This window comes from Sceloporus occidentalis, unplaced genomic scaffold (genome assembly GCF_023333645.1).
Source record: "Sceloporus occidentalis isolate IW3139 unplaced genomic scaffold, rSceOcc1.0.p SCAF_17, whole genome shotgun sequence".
Lineage (NCBI taxonomy): Eukaryota > Metazoa > Chordata > Lepidosauria > Squamata > Phrynosomatidae > Sceloporus > Sceloporus occidentalis.
This window is the reverse complement of record NW_028316997.1, coordinates 8,239,807-8,255,125: the sequence shown is the minus strand read 5'-3', so window position 1 is coordinate 8,255,125 and position 15,319 is coordinate 8,239,807. Positions and strand designations below refer to the sequence as shown.

Genomic DNA, 15,319 nt, shown 5'->3' with positions numbered 1-15,319 from the left:
CAAAAGATGCTATTGGACTGGTTGGTGGTGAGGAAATTACAGTCCAGATCCTTCTTGCATGATCCCTAACTCTGAGCTGGTGCTCACAAAACAAGCAAAGATGGACAAAGAGAAGGAGGCACTGTACATAATATTTTATAGCTCTACACCACTGGGGTCAGCTCTCATCTGTTCTCACCAGCTACCTTTTAGGACCTCTACAGACTTACATCCCAGGTGTTGTCAATGTATGGAAAACTGTACTTTAATATTTAGAAATTGTTTAGCATTCCCTTGAAATTCCAATCAAATGTGATTGCCACTTGCTCACCAATATTTACTGCTTGGTACCCAGTCACTCTTGTACACAGGTTTTTACATGCCTCTGATAAAATGTGTTGACCATGCCAAAGTACTGATCTGCCCCGCTTTGTTAATCTGTATATACTTTGAAACAATACCCGCTGCATTATGGTCCTGTGTAATTGGGCTTTACTCAAACATTGGATAAGGGTAACAAGCTTCTAACCAACATAAATTACACGTATTACATAACATTACACTTCTGTATTGCCCCAGTCCCATCCACTTTGCAAAAGAGTAATACCCAACTTATTGGAAAGTGGCATTGAGCATGGAGAGTGCCCAGAACTTGAGAACTTGACCCTGTAAGTCCCTAGGCTGTATGTATACTCGGGACAGTTGATAACTTTTACTACAATATAATAGAGGAATAATTAGACTCAGACAGACTCAGGGGTGCGCAAGGGCACTTGGTGGCGGTAGGTGGAGCACCTCTTAAATCTCTTTGTTAAGTCACCTTGTACTTTGTCAGATAGAGCTTGACAAATGTGCCCTCGGATCCCCTTGTGTACCTTAGAATTTTAGGCAACTGCATTTCTTAGATTATTTTCATTGTGCTTCATGGGAAATATTAATTTATATAAGAGGTAACCACCTCCAGACCAATATCAAAGGAAAGAGAACAGTGATTCATCAGAATTACTAGGATAATTATTAGGTGTTAGTTAATCATTTCCTAATTTTACATGCAAAACCTGGCACAGGAAACTTGGAAAGATACTATTAAGAATTAATATTAATTTTCCTCATTAACTTTATCATGAAATATTTTATAATAGCAATAATGCAATATGTGATAGAAAAGGCACATTAGGAACCCTTGGCTATTTTTCTGCTCATGCAATCATATTATTTGCAACATTTTTGTGAACCAGAAAACTTTTCTTTAAAATGTAAAGTGGTTTTTCTGTATTACTTGAATGAAATAAAGAGACTATATTAATATTTCCCATTAATAGAAGCAAAAGGGACATCTCATTAGAGGAGGTGGACTTTACTGCATGGTGATGTTTGGAGGAAATTACTACGGTTATCTTAACCCAAATCTACAAAGCACCCTGACTCTTTATGAGACAGCCTTGTCGTAAAGAATAAAGAATGTCCTTATCACCCAGACAGTGACTATCTAATAAATGAAAGTCTGTGGGTGAAAGAGTTTAATTCATAAAAGCAGGGCTTCTTTAGCACTGCCATAAGCAGCTAAATGTAATGCTTGGACAGGGAATGTCTTCCAGGATAGCATGACTGCTCACAATGGTAGCCTCCAGGTCTGCAGATGAAAGAAGTTTACTTATTTTACAAAATTAAATCACTTTTTCTTCAAATATAGTATAGAACAAATACAAATATATGCTAATATATACCCCTTTAACATATAGGCATATAAAAATGGATCAGATTGCACAAGACCGGTCACACTCATGAACATAGATAGTAATGGCAGAAAAGAAACATTTGGTCGATCTTTTCTGTCCTTCGTGTTTCTGTGGATGGTTAGAATCTCCGGTTCCATCAATTTATTGTTGGTGGTGCCTATTCTCCACTTAATTCACAAACTTTAGTAAGATAAGTTGTGCCTGGGAGATTTCTGTGGGAAGTACAAAGCAAAATTTTTCTCATGTTTTGTGTATCCCTACTGTCAGTGAAATTAGGGAAGGGCTGATACCTTTTGGTCATAACTAACTAAGGCAATAGGTAACACAGACTTCCACACAGACACACTCGCCCCGTCCGCAGCCGTTCTTTAGGGCAGCTTCCACATAGTGTGAGCTGCTGCCCTACCATCTAGAGGTCACAGACCCCCACAAACGGGCTGGCTCTGTTTGGACAATTAGGACCAGCCAGGGGGCAATTGACCACCCCTGAGCAAAATCCCTTTATACTAAGGTGGGAAAACATGCCGGAAACATAAAAGGAGAAAATTATGTGCAAAGGCAACATTTTTCCAAATATTGCCATGCATGTACTATTCAAACTTGCATTGTTAAGCACAATGTATCCATTCCAATGTCGAATGGAGATGTCAGGCAAGCTCACTGCTATAGCAAAGTACATCCTATGCACAATAAAATGCAAAACTCAACCTCTGACGCCATTTTACTTCATTCATCACAATGGCATGTGAAGGTTAAGGCATACCTTGGCTTCTGTTTTCTAACCAAGCTGCCAAAAGTGGTACATTTAATGGTGCAAAATACCATATTCTTTTGACTATTGTTCTGCTGAAATGAAATGTCAGCCTGACCTTTACCCACCGTGGGATAACAGATGATTGGCTTGTTTTCCTGTCGGATAAGAAGGCACCTGGTGGCATTGGATATAATTTATTATCCTCGCATAGCTGAACACCCATATGACCACTATTCCAAAGAATAAAATCAGACACATTAACACTTACCCACAATGATTAATGTTACCACATGATATGAATGCTGTAAAAATGTTTACTGATAAGTAACTGCGAAATACATTGAGTTATGTGAGAACAGCCAGAAATCGCCATGATCCTGAATTTATTTCAAGGTTTTTTTACTATTTACAAATCAGGGACAAACGTCTGTTTTCTACTTTTTCAATAATCCGTGCTAGCAAATGTCATCATTAATTATGCAACTTGCGTCAAAGCAAATAGTGAAATGGCCAACACAACAATGGGGTTTATTCACTAAAGCAATAGTTTGCAGGAGAGTTGCAGTTTTAACTTCCTCGCTTCACAAATCTTAATGAAGGACCAATACTGCCAGGTTTCTCCAGCAAAAAAATGCTGAGATGGCCCTGTATAATGCATAATTCAATGGGTGCAGAGCAGTAGTCTGCAAAGGTGCCCGTACATGGACACCAGTGTCCCCCACAAAGAATTCTGTTGTCAACCAATGGGACCACCAGAAAATTGAAGAATGGCACATTGTGGTCACCTGCCATAAAGTGATGTCATTTCTGGCGCGCAGCGAGAGAGAGAGAGCTGACTGCTAGGCTATGAGTAAGACAGTGGAGGCGTTAAGTACTGATGGTGGGTTTTTCTGGGGAGCAGGTGGGGTTAGTTAAAGGAAATTGTTAATATTCAATGAAAACATAACTTTTAATAATTTTACCTAAGAGTGTTCTGATTTCTGCAGGTAGAACAATGCAAAATGCCTAAGCGGCAAGGAAGAGGTTAAAACTACAGATCTATCTATACTTGGCAAAAACCCTATAGAACATCAAATTAAGAGATAGATCAGATAGAACTTCTTCTTTGGTGCTTTTGAGTTGCAAGGATATATGTCTTGATGGGATTTACTTCCAAATTAATTGGAGGTTGTAACTATTTACTCTTTTTCTCTGCCTTATTTTCATGCAAGATCACTAATAGGAGAGAAAAAAATTAGAAAAGAGGAGAGAGCAGAGTTTGTACAAGACAGAAAAGCTGCTTAAATTGCCAATTTTCAAGCATGATGGGGGATGGGGCAATTGCCCCCACTTAGAAAGATAGCAGCATTATTCTTCCATTTATTCCAAAGAAGAGGCAGGGTTAAGAGGGGCCACGTAGCAATGATAGCAATGCACAGGAAACCAAACTCAGGCTGTCATAGGAATATTATTGGAGTCTAATATTTAGAGCATTATAAAATTACACACTTTTTATTTATAAAAGCATATAGCCCCCAGGGGGTTAGCATAAGTAGTGCAAGTGTTGGTAGGAATGTGCAACTGGTAAAGGAGCGTGTGAAACAGCAGCACATTATAGCAGGGCCGGCCTTAGGGGTGTGCGACCTGTGCGACCGCACAGGGCGCCATGGTTGCAGGGGCGCCTGACCGGGACTTAGATTAAAGCATCGGTTTTTTTTTTAAAACTTTATTTAACATCATTCATGTTAAATAAAGTTTAAAAAAAAAACGATGCTTTAATCTAAGTTCCGGTCAGGGGCGCCGAGCGGTTGCTCGTGAAGTTCTCGGCAAACACTCGGCGCCCCTTACTCTCCGTGACTCCGTCGCGGTGCCGGCGTTTCATGTTGAGCGCCGGACTATTCCGGCTCTCAACATGAAATGCCGGCACCGCGGCAGAGCGAGAAGACGGATGCCTCCCGCTCTCACCGCAGGACTCCAGCAACAAGGTAAGTGGGGGGGGTGTATTTTGAAGGGGCAGAGGGGGGGTGTAGTTTGAAGGGACAGGGGGGGGGTGTAGTTTGAAGGGGCAGAGGGGGGGTAGTTTGAAGGGGCAGAGGGGGGGGTAGTTTGAAGGGGCAGAGGGGGGGTAGTTTGAAGGGGCAGAGGGGGGGGTAGTTTGAAGGGGCAGAGGGGAGGGGTAGTTTGAGGGGCGGTAGTTTGAAGGGGCAGGGAGGGGGGGCGCCAGAGGAGTAGTCCGCACAGGGCGCCACAACGCCTAAGGCCGGCTCTGCATTATAGTCACTTAAATAAGTATTTAGGGGTCACGTCCAGGATAGGTAAGAAACAGGGACAAAAGTCGTAATCAACACAGGAAAACTTTCTGGACCTCGGGGCTCTCTATCTGAAGATAAAAGAGAGACAGCTGAGGTCCTCAAGGCTAATGTGACTATATGTCGGCCCAATAAAGACAGAAGACTTTGACTCCTAACAATGAAATAAAATAATACTCAGAAGACCTGCCAGGTTTTTAAAGAAAATATGCTGCAGCTATCAAAAAAATACGCTGCCGTGGCTTTGAAGTGAGTGTATGGTGTACACAGAGCCAAAGGATTTCCATAAACCAATTATCTGCAATCTGATAAAAAGTAATACACATTTGGCTTGGTACATATATTCTGATATCATTCACAACAAAGGTTTTTTTTTTCTCAACACCTTTTGTGAATCAAATATGGGCCTGGTTGGGGTGTTAACTAAAGCAAGTGTTTAGTTGCAAGTAGTATGACAATATATTTTAATTTGTAAATAAACACAAAGTGGGATAGTTCATTTCTTTTGTTTAGATTGTAAATGAATGTCACTTCCAGGAAATCACTATAATATAAAAGTCACAATATTATATTCATACCTGGGAACTCTCCGGGTTTGCGGGTGAAGCACCGCTTCTCCGGGTCAAGACCCGAATCCTCCTGGTCGCGGGAGCTTAACACGCCTCACTCCCTGCCCATTTTCCCTTTAAATGGGGGTGTTTCCCGCTGCCGTCAGTGGGAACGCGCCAGACGTCACCGGGACCTCCCACTGACGTCAGTGGGCAGTCCTGGCTGTGTCCCGCAGGCGAGTAACAGCATACACCTCCTAAGTGTTATTCTTTAGCAGGGACAGTCCCTCTTTAAGTCCCAAAATCTCTTTGTTCCTCTTTCCTTCCCTGATTGCCCACTTCCCTATGAGCTCAGAATGTTCACTCGGGGTATCAACAACCAAAGATGTGTCCGTAAATTACATTTTGTAAATAAAATACATTCTTCTCCTAAAAACCTTACTAAATTACATAGATGCCGGTGTCATCTAAAACACAACCTTACATCGGTCAATAGAATGCTCTAATTATAAAATATTGTTCTTCCTTCCTTAATTCAATTTCAGAAAAGTCTCCATAATTTGTCGCTACGAGTACCCAGCAACATTACAAGCCCTTTTGATGCTTGTTGATGAGTTGAAGTGGGAAGGGACTGTGTGTAGGAGGACACATATCAATGACTGATAGGTAGAAGTAGCCCAAAAAATGTGGATGGTCTCTTTGATGGAAAAGGCTGTGAATGATGGGTCCAATAACCTATGGGAGTTTTTCCTTACTTTTTCATTCTGGCCTATCAGCATTTACAAGGGGAAGGGTTGCTCACATGCAATACTGCAAGTTAATTAATAGAGTAATAATTTGTTTATTTTAGTGCAGAAAAAGTACTGTTGTAGCGTATTACAGGGACTGCAGCAGACCTTTTTTCTCCTGTTCCGGAGTGGAGTTTAGTTAATTAACACAGCTGCCCATTTATACTGCTAGCCAAACCTGTAATTTCAGAACAAGTTAATGTTTTATCATTTTTCTATCATCATCTATTATTCTTCATTGATAAATAAATATTGATGACAAAATAATATGTATAATATATAATATTGGGTAAATTCAGTTCTGTTCCACAGGGCTGCATGTGTCAATCATCTGCCAGTGTCTGCCTGCCCAGCAGCTGAACAGCCGGGAAACGAAATTCGTTGCCCAAAAAGAATGCTGCAAAATCTAAAAAGAGATTTTGCTCGCCGTGCATTGTTTGTCCATTGATTCAACTGTTTCACGAAAGGCCCTGACAATACCTTTTGAGATGGAATTGTTTCTCTGAGGTTATTGATTAATGATGTGCTTGTTGATGGTTGTGCTTTTTATGGGTGTCCAAGTGAGTTCTGTGGACGCATAAGTTGCTCTACCTCTCACCATGAGTTTTTTGGAGATATGGTTGCTGCTGGCCAATGCCATCATTTGATTTACACAGTAAATGTAAGCACTATAAAACAAGGTTATACATAAAATGGCTTATTTAAATAGTGGTTTGAGTGTAAGCACTTAGAAGTTTGCTCACAGAACAATTGGTTACCTCCTTGACCTTTGGATTATAGAACATTTAAAGTGGCATGGCATTTTAGGATTGGACTTCTGGTCATGTAACAACCAAAGCTGGACTTTCAACTTAACTAGTCAATATCATTAATCCTCAATCTTTTTACATTTCATATTTCTTAGGACAAGATAGAACCACTTTCCCTAAGAAGATTTGAAATGAGTATCGTGCCAACCAGGTGCTACATGAATCACAAATCAAATATCAAAACATTTCTATGATAAAATTTCAGTGGGATCTGGACTCCACATAGAATCTATTGGCAAATGTGCTTTATTTCCATTACACAGATATGGAAAATGGATATAGCTGTATTGGAGAACATGGAGTCTTTAGTATTTTTTTGCATGGGCCATTTAAAAAAGTAAATACAATTTCTATCTATTCTATAGTACCAAAGCACCTGCAAGCATAGAAAAAGCTTAACACTGTGACAGCGTAGGTAAATACTGAGAAGGGCTAGAACCTGGATTATACAATTCTGTTTTCTGTTTTTGGCTATGTTCACCAATCATCTAATTAGAAAGCAAAAGCCATTGTAACCTTCATAAAGCCCATATTTATTACAAAAAAAGGCTATTTGGGAAATGTACTAAGTTGTGAGAAGGCGTTTCATTAATCAGCTTAATAGGAGTTTCCATAGGAGTTTGCACTTTAGTGAATCATCTCTGTTAGACATTCACAGATCTACAACATTCTGGATAGCATTAGTTTATAAAGGTGATCTTGCTCTAGATCTCGAGCAGTAGAAACTGCAAAGTCAGCAACGAGGACACGTCGACTCTAGAAATAAACGTTCTCATAGAAGTGTGTAAAAGGGACAGCTTTATTTAGCTACATTGCAGAAATCACTGCTATGCTTTTACGCAGACCTGATTATGCACGATTTGGGGAAAACTTTGTGTTATGTACATTAAGACTTCACGTCCTTGACACTATTTTATCTGATCATGATATGGTTATTCCACTTGAAGAATGTACTTTTAATGCCAGGTTTCCTCCCAAGTACATTTTGAACTTTTCAGAAATAATAACGCCCAACACAAATGTGTACCTCTCATACTAATAATCTGTTCACTGTCAGCAGTAAGAAGATATTAAGGAGAAGGAGGTCTGGGGTTTATGATGTTCAAAACAGTATTAACCCTTAGATTACTGGACATTTAAAGAGAAAGCAGCCATCCATTCGTCATCACCTCAAGGTATCTCAAAGTGACATCCACCTGATCTGGCAAATGTAAATAAATATGGAAATTGAAGAGGAACTTCTGACCGTAGTAAAAGCTATAAATCTATGATTTATTACACAGAATAAAGGAACGGATAACTAATTGATAGCAATTAGCTTTATGTAACTATCTCTTGTGTTATCATGTGTTATAGGTATGGGTCCATACTATGTTCTCAGGTGATATATTTAAAAAGACCATATATCAGTCATAGCGACACACAAAGTCCACAAGAGATGTCTGTCTGGGATGCTAATGTGATGCTGGGAATTCTTATCTTTATTCTTCATTGTTTATTGCCTTACGCAAAGCTCAGCTGAAGCAAAAGCAAATATATTTACGTACCAATGACTACCGGCATTCTACTGGTCCTGAAAAAAATATCAGAAGCTAAGAAAATGCAATAAATAAATAAAACCTAAATGTCAGTCCAATATAAGTCCAGCTCTTTATTTTTCATGGCTGTGACACTAAAAGAGAGTGGCGTCGCTACAGGGGGGCCCTCTGCTGAAGTCTGCGAGCGGCATCGAGGAGCTGCAGTGCAGGTAAGGGGGTGGGGAGGGTGTTTGAATGAGTATGCGTGATTGAGGGAATTAATCTGTGAATGATTGAGTATATGAATGAATGAGTGTGTGTGTGTGATAGCATGGATGTGTAAGTGCTGGAACCTAGGCATGATGGGACTGTGATTACACTCCTATCATGCCAAGTCAGCCAGTACATGCTGAAACCTGGCTAGCTGCCCCCCTTGTGTATTGATGCTGCCAGCAGTATGGGGTCTGCACATCACTTACAGCCACCCTGTACCAGCATGTACTGGCTGACTTGGCATGATAGGAGTGTGATTGCTAACAGTCCCATCATGCCTAGGTTCCAGCATTTACTGGTTGGATGTGTAAGTGCTGGAACCTAGGCATGATGGGACTTTGATTGCTGTTAGCAATCACACTCCTATCATGCCAAGTCAGTCAGTACATGTTGAAACCTAGCTAGCTGTCCCCCTTGTGTATTGATGCTGCCAGCAGTATGGGGTCTACACATCACTTACAGCCACCCTGTACCAGCATGTACTGGCTGACCTGGCATGATAACAGCAATCACAGCAAGCACAGTCCCATCGTGCCTAGGTACCAGCATTTACTGGTTGCCTGGGTATGATAGGAGTGTGATTGCTGTGTGGGCAGTGTGGACGCCAGGGCTGGCTTTGGGGTGTGCAACCTGTGATCTATGCCTGTAATTTAGGGGGTTTTAAATATACCTTTTAATGACGTACCTGCAAAGCTGGGTTTTTGTGTTATTCTGTAGATCCATAGCTATATATTTCCATACATTATTTATGTATACCTGCAAATACAGTGTTTGTATGTCTTATTCAGTTGATTAATACCTGCAATGCTGTTTCCATGTATTTATTTGATCTATACCTGCAATGCTACGTTTCATATACTATTGTATACCTGCAAATACAGGATTTGTATGCCTGATTCTGTTTATTTGATATATACCTTCAGTGCTGAGATCACAAGTGAATTTCAGTTGATCTATACATGCAAAGCTTGGTTTGTGTGTTGATCTATACCTGCTATCGGCAACTGGGGCTAATATTAATATATATGGGCAGCAGGGGCATCAATACACAAGGGCCAAAAATACTAAGGGGGTATAAACGACAATGCAGTGTGAAAAATCCATCCTGATGTAGATGTCTGTGACGTAGATTGTGTCCTGCTGTTTGTGTGTTTTTGGTTATCAGTGTAGCAGAGCCTGTCCTCGGGTGTTGGTGTGGCAGAGCCTGTCCTGGTGTGTGTTTGGGTGTTGGTGTGGCAGAGCCTGTCCTGGTGTGTGTGTTCGGTTGTCAGTGTGGTAGAGCCTGTCCTAGGGTGTGTGTTTGGGTGTCAGTGTGTCAGAGCCTGTCCTGGTGTGTGTTTGGATGTGGGTGTGGCAGAGCCTGTCCTGATGTGTGTGGGTGTCTGTGTGGCAGAGCCTGTCTTGGTGTGTGTGTGTGTTTGGTTGTCGGTGTGGCAGAGCCTGTCCAGGTGTGTGTGTCTGGGTGTCGGTGTGACAGAGCCCGTGTTGGTGTGTGTGTTTGGTCATCTGTTTCCTGGCACTTAACTTACAGTAGGAATTTAATTTATCCAGAAATAAAATGCCCTCCTGAAGTTGTTGTGACTTCAGGGGACAAAACGTTCAAGGCCCTGAAATCATTCAGTGGAAAAGTTATTTATTGTGTTATAATATTTATTTCAAGGATTAGTAGCACTCAATTGTGGCTTCAGGCTTCCCATGTTGAATGATCAAGTATTATTTTAGCCCAATAACAAAAGTATAATTCCATAGCACATTACTTTTGGAAATTATGAATGCCCCCCCAGTTTGACTGTGGTATCTTGTGTGCCCCCCCTATATATTGTTTCTTGAGTCGCCACTGCTAAAAGAGTACAGTAATATGAACTATTCTTTAGTGGGACTGTCAGGGACAGAGAGTTGTCCCCTCAATTTCTGTGATAGTATTAGATTAGTCTTGAATTCTCACGCTCTCTGTCTCTCTGCTTATGTAATAAATGTTTGTGGAAAAAAATGTATTATGAATCTAATCCAATTATTTAATTACTGGCACTTCCGTTGATGCATAATGCAATTCAGTCCACTAAAAACATTTCTGAGAAGTCCTACTGAGTTCTCAGACATCACAGTTTTAAATATCAAAAAAACTCATATACATATACCTCATTTTGTTAGTTTTATGTGTGGCTGTGATAAGTGAATTGAGCATCTTAGTGTTTCATGCAAGTGTCACTTTTCTTAAGGATTGGAATCCTCTTGTTGTCTGCAAAGTATTTTTAATGATAGCTTAACTGATTTTAATGCAAACAACCACTAGAGAGGACAACACTGCGACCAAAGGTGGATATTTTTCGGGAAGCAGTAAAAATTTAGATAAAAGCTATAATCCCAGGCCTGGATTTACACTTGGTGTGCCTATACTGAACACTACACACTAGGGTGACCACATGTCCCGGATTACCTGGGACAGTCCCGCAATGAGACTTTAAATCCCGGGTCCCGGGCAGCCTCAATCCAGGACAATGCCTTGTCCCAGAATGAGGAGTCTGAGTGAAGGAGGTCTCAGCCAATCAGGAGAGACTTCTCAACTCTCCTGATTGCCTGAGAGTTCAGAAGCCTCTCCTGATAGGCTGAGTTCCTCCTTCACACCAACTCAGGGTAAGCTGCAGCCAGCACAAGATATGTTTGACTCTGTGTGTGTGACTGTGTTTGTCAGTTTTTCACAGTGTTTGTTTCTGTGACTGTGTTTTTGTTTGTGTGAATGTGTTTTGTCACTGTGTTTGTGTGGCTGTGTAATGTCTGGTAATAGAGGAGTTAATTCTCTGAATCTACTCATGGCTGGTATTAGAGGGGTTAACATTCTATATCTACTCATGTCTGTAATGAGTGTATGGTTTCCAAGGCTTCTTAATAATTAATATATAATAGTATATGTGAATCAGGGTGTATGTGAGATATATATATATATTATATAAAATGTATTTTATGTGTATGTGACGGTGTGCATCAGTGTAAATATATATATATATATATATATGTATATATATATACACCTGTTTATCTGTAATCTCATCTGCTTCATAGTGTGTCCCTGAATGACAGAAAAAAAAACGTTGTCACCCTACTACACACAACAAGAAGGGGACCACTCTAGTCATCAGCAGATGCATTGCATGTTGAGTATTTATAGGGCACATATAATTTCAGGGAGTAAAAAGAAGTGGAGACGCATGTCCCAAAAATCAAAACATACACTCTGGTCTTAAAAGGTTAAATAATTATATCAGAAATCAGATAATCTTTCCAACTCCCTTTCTTCACAACTTTCACTCATGTGTCAATTGGTTGTCACTCCAAATACTACATCCCTGCCAGAAAATCCCCTAAGGCAGTTTTATGCAACAGAACAGTGAAGCTGAGATAAAAGTACACACCTCTTCCAGCTGACAGGCTTTAATGACACTCAGGTATCTGTACTGGTCATAGGAAACACCAAACACTATATTTTCTTTGATTGTCCCAGGCATGATCCACGAGACTTGAGGAGAGAATGATATTCTGCCACTGTGCTTAATTTTTCCTGCCGACGGCTCCAGTTCTCCCATGATCATCATCAGAAGTGATGTCTGTAATGATAAAATGATATTGACAAACTTAAAGGTTCATGAATTGCATGTACTATAATTCATTCAAATTATCCATGACTTCAGTATTTTCCTGAACTCTATAAAAGCTATGCATATAGAATTGTCTTATTCTTTCCTATAAGAAAAGTATTATGCAGTGAACAGTTGTTATTTTGGCTATTACTCTATGAACACAGATGTAAGTCTCAACCAGTAAACCTATTTAAAACTGATCCCGATCTGAAACCCTTTTTTTCAAGGTGTTGTTCCTCTTTGACAAAACATGTATTGCGCTCTATACTATGATAAGCAAGTATTTCTTTCTATGGCAATAACCTATCAGTGCCATGTTTTGTGTCACATGACCATATGGTGCTCCAAACAAAATTAGGATAATGTAACAATTTCTAGGAGAGGTTTGGTTAATTAATAGTGCTGGAAATTATGTTTCTAATACTTAATGTAGTTACAAATTGAGCAGCGTTGATGGAACAGCACCTTTATTTGTGTAGCGCAATAACGACGTACAAAGGTTGTATACATTGTGGAGTGATCCCAGACATGCCTCTTGAAGCATTAGACACATGACCTTGTAAATGACATGTACTTCTATAACTGCATGAGAAATTCTCTGTTCAGCATTTGTCTTTTCGACTATGCATTTTAGTGCTTCAGTCACCTTGTAATATTCTATTCCTTAGTAATATATTATATAATCAGATAGAAAAACCAAGCACAACTCCTAGACAAGAGACTACAATTCATACCTACTGTAATTGCCTAGTTAATTAGTAGCCTGCTGATGTCATCAAAGCTGAGAACTTTAAAATATGTCTAATGTGTGAAGCAATCCTATATGTCTTATCAGTTTCCAGTTAGGGTCAGTGGTACACAACAGGAGGACATGTGAGGAACATCAATCTTTTAGTAGATCAGCTGAAGTAATCCATCTACGTCACTCACTGCTAAAAGAACACTTTGCACCCAGCTACAAAATAATTGAGACACCCGTGTGGAATTTCATTTCCTTTCATGCAAAAAAGGGGAGAGGACTTGCGAGGTTATTCTGAAACGTTATTCTCTAATGGCTTCATGTCGTATGGAGAAGTAACATTTCATCATAATATATGAAATTTGAGGAGGTATGAGAAATGCTCATATTCCTACTGCAATGCAAAAAAAAAGTTTGATTTGTGTAATAAAATAAGGGGTGTGCTACTGTAATGGAAACCTAGGGTTCCACTAGTAACCGGCAAAAATACATTCAGCTTTATTCTTATTCTTGATTTTTTTTTGTTGCCACTACTAAGTAACCTAGAAGAAATAATAGAAGTTAATACTATGCGGTTTTGATTGAATTTGATTGAAAATTTATTTTCGTTCATCCAGTTCATAACTTTACCTTCCCAGCTCCAGTAGACCCAGCAATTGCCAAAAGTTCCCCTTTTTCTATCCTAAAATTGATGTCTGAAAGTACAGGAGTGATATGCAGAGAAAAATTGCTGAAGAATAGATTTGGATCTTCGTTAGGAGCGCTGTCTCCATTTGCTTCAAGTTTTGCCTTTTCAAAGAACCCGCCAATTCCCTGTAAAAAAAATTAAAATTAATAAAAAAATAAAATTAATATAAAAATAAAATCACTGCTGCTCTACTCCTTTGTGCATAAATAAACAAATAAAGGTTCTAAATAAAGGTTATTGCTACCACACTTGCCTCATCCCAAGAAGCTGACACATTTTCCATTGCAACTTCTGTGGTTGTCAGATTGTATTCCAGTGATTTATACTCTTCTTTTTGTAAGAAATCCTGTTGAATAAACAACATGACATTAGCCAAATAAGTAAATGTAATTTAATTTCCTCTGTCATTCACTGTTCGATGGTGGACATCAAAGCCAGGCTAATGTACAGAGGATGTATAAAAAGTATAACAAGAATTATGAATTATATGTACTAAAATATATTGCACATTAATAAGTACCAGTCCTAATATTTTCTCATGGAGTAAAGACTTAGATTCAGCCCCATCCATTCACTTATGTGGAGGTCTGTGCCTGCACTGCTTCTGTTTCTAAATACCAATCATGGGATATGTTGTCCCATGTGGGTAGGTCATGGAGTGCTGCCTTAGGTCAGACCTAGGGGTAACGCACCACATAAGCATACTCACTTTCACTTTCTTGTAAACAATACAATGTCAATTGTATTGCTCAAATATCTTCAACCAACTCATGATAAATAACTATTGCTACTGGCAGCAGTAATAGCGTAAGGACATACCTGTATTTTATTGATCACTCCGAGCGAGTCATACCATGTCTGCACTGCCCATGGGAACTGTCTTGTTACTGACATCCGAAGCACAATGGAGAAAGAAATGGTAGTAAAGATTTTTCGAATAGAAATTCCATTTGTTAGCAAATGTGGTAAAATAGAGAGGAACACCACAAAGAAGCCCGAGAAGAAGAAGGCTGAGCTGTTGAAGTATCTCACATAAGCGGCTTTTCGGGTCAGCTTTAGTTCTGTCCTGTATCAAAATAAACAGGGATATTCTGAATTCTAGAACCAAATACAAATATTACAAAGCTGACAAAGCTTACAAAGTGATAATTACTTCCTATTTTTCTGGATTTCAGGATCATTCCTCTATATTGAGAAATTTGTAGATGGTTATTTCTGTCCTTTGATCTATATCTTGCAACCACGTATCAGTGGTAGCAGCCCTTCCCCAAACAGGCCTAGGATCAGGCTTTTTACTGACGATCTCCTACTAAATACTTATATTCTCTGAAATGAATAACTAACATGTCCTTTTATGATTACAAATACTTGGAAAGCCCCCAGTGTGCAATATAGTAAAAGGTCTATTCAAACTTGATGGTTCTGATGAAAAGACCTAACATTATGGCGGGTATTTATCTAGCATTTGTCTCATGCTTCGGCTCCATGTCCTTATAATCGCAGAATACCAGCTGCCAGTACATAGTGTTACTTTGCACAAACAACCCTTTTTTTTTTTTTTT

At 39.5% G+C, this 15,319-nt stretch overlaps 1 protein-coding gene across 1 annotated transcript in view; it reads right to left on the bottom strand.

Annotated features, from left to right (window-relative positions):
- Nucleotides 1-15,319, bottom strand: part of LOC149302804 (cystic fibrosis transmembrane conductance regulator) — a 48,967-nt gene that overhangs the window by 19,394 nt on the left and 14,254 nt on the right. The window contains exons 8-11 of the mRNA XM_089481991.1: nucleotides 14,577-14,823; nucleotides 14,011-14,103; nucleotides 13,700-13,882; nucleotides 12,106-12,297 (exon numbers count right to left, since the gene is read on the bottom strand). Coding sequence (XP_089338117.1) covers nucleotides 12,106-12,297; nucleotides 13,700-13,882; nucleotides 14,011-14,103; nucleotides 14,577-14,823 — 715 coding nt within the window. The remainder of the gene's footprint in view (nucleotides 1-12,105; nucleotides 12,298-13,699; nucleotides 13,883-14,010; nucleotides 14,104-14,576; nucleotides 14,824-15,319) is intronic.